This window comes from Cnephaeus nilssonii, assembly GCF_951640355.1.
Source record: "Cnephaeus nilssonii genome assembly, chromosome: 5".
NCBI classification, from domain to species: domain Eukaryota; kingdom Metazoa; phylum Chordata; class Mammalia; order Chiroptera; family Vespertilionidae; genus Cnephaeus; species Cnephaeus nilssonii.
This window is the reverse complement of record NC_137076.1, coordinates 20,727,734-20,731,255: the sequence shown is the minus strand read 5'-3', so window position 1 is coordinate 20,731,255 and position 3,522 is coordinate 20,727,734. Positions and strand designations below refer to the sequence as shown.

General features: G+C 37.1%; 1 protein-coding gene across 1 annotated transcript; it reads left to right on the top strand.

Annotated features, from left to right (window-relative positions):
• Positions 1-1,841: 1,841 nt before the first annotated feature.
• LOC307100475 (olfactory receptor-like protein OLF4) lies at positions 1,842-2,819 on the top strand (the record flags this gene model as incomplete). Its single annotated transcript, XM_079772937.1, has 1 exon — positions 1,842-2,819. The coding sequence occupies exon 1, from the start codon at positions 1,851-1,853 to the stop codon at positions 2,817-2,819; it is 969 nt and encodes a 322-aa protein (XP_079629063.1). The 5' UTR covers positions 1,842-1,850.
• Between the last annotated feature and the right edge of the window lie 703 nt (positions 2,820-3,522).

Here is a 3,522-nt window from a genome sequence, read left to right as displayed (position 1 = left end):
AGCACGTAAATAGCAGCTCTACCGCCGACCCTCACCATGTGCAACCTTTGGTTGGAAGGAACTTGGTCATTTTTTATTTTATTTTTTTTTGCAGTCCTAAATCTGTCTGGGAGACCAATGCTTGATGCCTTGTTGTCTTGTCTGGGACAGAGCTCTGGTCTGCATCATCAACCAACCAGGCAAGGATTTGGACCTCCACATGGAAAGGTTCTTCTCAGAATTCCCATCCAGGTGAGTCCCAGAGCCCAACAGACATGGCAGGAGAGGATCAGAGAGACTGAAAGCCAAGAACTTATACATAAAGTCACCACAGAACCATTCAAACATAGCCCAGATACCAGTGATCACTGTGGTTGTCAGCTGGCTTTATGAATACATTAATGTATTTATTCATGATGCTCAAAGGAAAGTGAACACTGCACTCAGAAATGTAAGTTCCAATGTTGACAATTAAATGATATTAGTAGCAGACAAATTAAGAAAGGGCATTGGAGGTGTAAAATCCTTCCAGCAGAAGTAGACCATAAGTTCAAGGACTTCATCCATTAACAGGAATAGACAAATAGGTTATTAGCTATGGAGTAATATATATTGATATGACAGCATTTTTAAAATTTTAGGATTGGGCATATTAGACTATGTTTCTATATGGATGAGAAAGATCCAGACCCAGGAAGGCTGCAAATACACCTTTGCAATCACAGTGCATGAGACATACATATCACAGTATGTTCTCTCAACTTGGCTATTCACATTAAAAAACTTTTATTTGGTAGGTGAAAATGAGAAAGATAATGAGATTCACGTTGTAATTATTTCATTACCTATAAGAGTGAGTAATAAAATTTGTTGGTTTGTAAGCCATTTTAAGTCTGTGTTAAAATTTATTTGTGCAAGTTATTTTCTTTACTTGTTTATTAATTTATTTCCAATTAAAGTATAGATGGCAACCAATATAACATATACTGTGTTGTTACCTGAAAGTTGGTTGCTTTTGTATAGTGTAATCAAAGTGTTTTCATTTCTTTTTATGTAAGTATATTTGTATACAATATTAAACTAGTTTCAGGTATACAACATATTGATTCAACATTTATATACATTACAATGTGATTGCCACACCAAGTCTAGTATTCGTCTGTGACTATTCAGACTTATCACAATATTGTTGTCTATATTCTCTTATTCAATTTTTTATTGGACTATTTCTAAGAAGAATTAGAGATTTTACACAAACTGTTTTCCATTTAGTTCTTACATGTATTAGAAAAGGTTTGTGGAGAATGAATAATGTTCATTAGTTTTGTGTGGTCCAAACAGTTAGTCCTACAATGTTCCCTCCATTGCTTTAATAATTTTTTAAGTTGAAGAATAATTGACATAACACATTCTGTTAGTTTCAGGAGTACCACGTAATGATTCTGTATTTGTATATATTGCATTATGACCGCCACAGTATGTCTAGTTAACATCTGTCACAACAATAGTTACATTTTTTCTTGTCATAAGAACAGTTAAAATATACACCCTGGCTACTTCCAAGTACACAAAACAGTATTATTAACTATAGTCACCGTGCTTTACACCTCAACCATTCCTTTTTTTTTCTCTTTTCTTAATGAACGAATTGAGTAAGACACAAGAATTTTTCATGTGTCTTCACATGGAAAAGAAAATTGTAATGAGAAATGGAACTAGAGATATTCTAAAGGAGACCAGACATATACCAAATACCGAAATTAGTTCCTGGGTTGCTAAAAATATCTAGTAAAAGGTAGCATTTATTCTAGGTAACTAATGCTTGCTTAGTCATGTTACTTTCCCTATATCCTGGTAGTCACCTCCACCACATGGAACTAAGGAATGTCACAGAATTTTCAGAATTTCTTCTTCTGGGATTATCAGAAAAACCAGAATGGCAACCCCTCATATTTTGGCTTTTCCTCTCCATGTACCTGATCACTGTGTTGGGAAACCTGCTCATCACCCTGGCCATCAGCTCAGACTCCCACCTCCACACACCCATGTACTTCTTCCTCTCCAACCTGTCCTTGGTAGACATCTGTTTCACCTCCACCACCATCCCAAAGATGCTATGGAATATCCAGAAACAAAACAAAGCCATAACCTATGGGGGCTGCATCACCCAGATGTATTTTTTCATAATATTTATGGAACTGGACAACTCCCTGCTGACCGTGATGGCCTATGACAGGTATGTGGCCATCTGCCACCCGCTGCACTACATGGTCATCATGAACCCTCGTCTCTGTGGACTGCTGGTTCTGGTGTCCTGGATCATAAGTGCCCTTCATTCCTTGTTACAATGCTTAATGGTGTTGCGACTGTCTTTCTATTCAGATTTAGAAATCCCCCACTTTTTCTGTGAACTCAATCAGATGATCCAACTCGCCCGTTCTGACAACTTTCTTAATAACATGGTGATGTATTTTGGAGCTGTCCTCCTGGGTGGTGGTCCCTTTGTTGGTATCCTTTACTCTTACTCTAAGATAGTGTCTTCCATATGTGGAATCCCATCAGCTCAGGGGAAGTATAAAGCATTTTCTACCTGCGTATCTCACCTCTTGGTTGTCTCCTTGTTTTATGGAACAAGCCTAGGAGTGTATCTCTGCTCTGCTCCTACCCAAAGCACACATTCAAGTGCAGCAGCCTCAGTGATGTACACCGTGGTCACACCCATGTTGAACCCCTTCATCTACAGTCTCAGGAACAAAGACATAAAGAGGGCTCTGAAAATATTTCTTGGGAGGGCAGTTGTGAAAGGACCAATAGTCCTAGGGCTGAAGAAATGCACATGATAGCTGGACTCAAAGCCTCAGAGCCAGATATCATGATTTTTGGTCAGGTCATGGAAGTAGAATGTACTATCTCTGCTCATTTTATGGATTTTGTTTTTTTGTGATTTCTATATAATTTAATTGTATGACTTTCTTAATTTCTTGATGTTGTGATATCTGACAGCTTTTCCTTTTGTTTTTCTCTTCTCCCAAACGATTCCCAACCTTGGATGAAATATTTGGAAATTCCCATTTATCTCATGAGACTACCTAGATTTCTTAAGAACAATTTTTTAAGTGAAATTTATCATACTGAGTAATTTTTCTTTCATTTTACTAAAGAACTATCAGGAGTTGTACTACTTCCATTGAAATAAACTGCACTTGGTAACCAACGCCATTTATATAATTTCATAGAAGAGGAAAATATAAGAGCTCAGATTAACCCTGTTCATACTCCATTTCTTCATATATCACTACCATAACTGCTCTTTCTGAAAATGTAGACTTTAACAGACAGTGTGTGTTATAAGGGGTCATTGGCTTCTCTTCCCTCATTAGGACCCTGTATCTTATTTAGCTTGGTGTCCATATTCTTACCATAGTCACTAACAAACTGACAATCAAATTCATGTCTCCAATTCTAGTTGATGTTGGAACACAAATTTCTATAAATTCTTTGACATAATATGCCCTTAGGGTCAGAGATGCCTATAAGTATGAG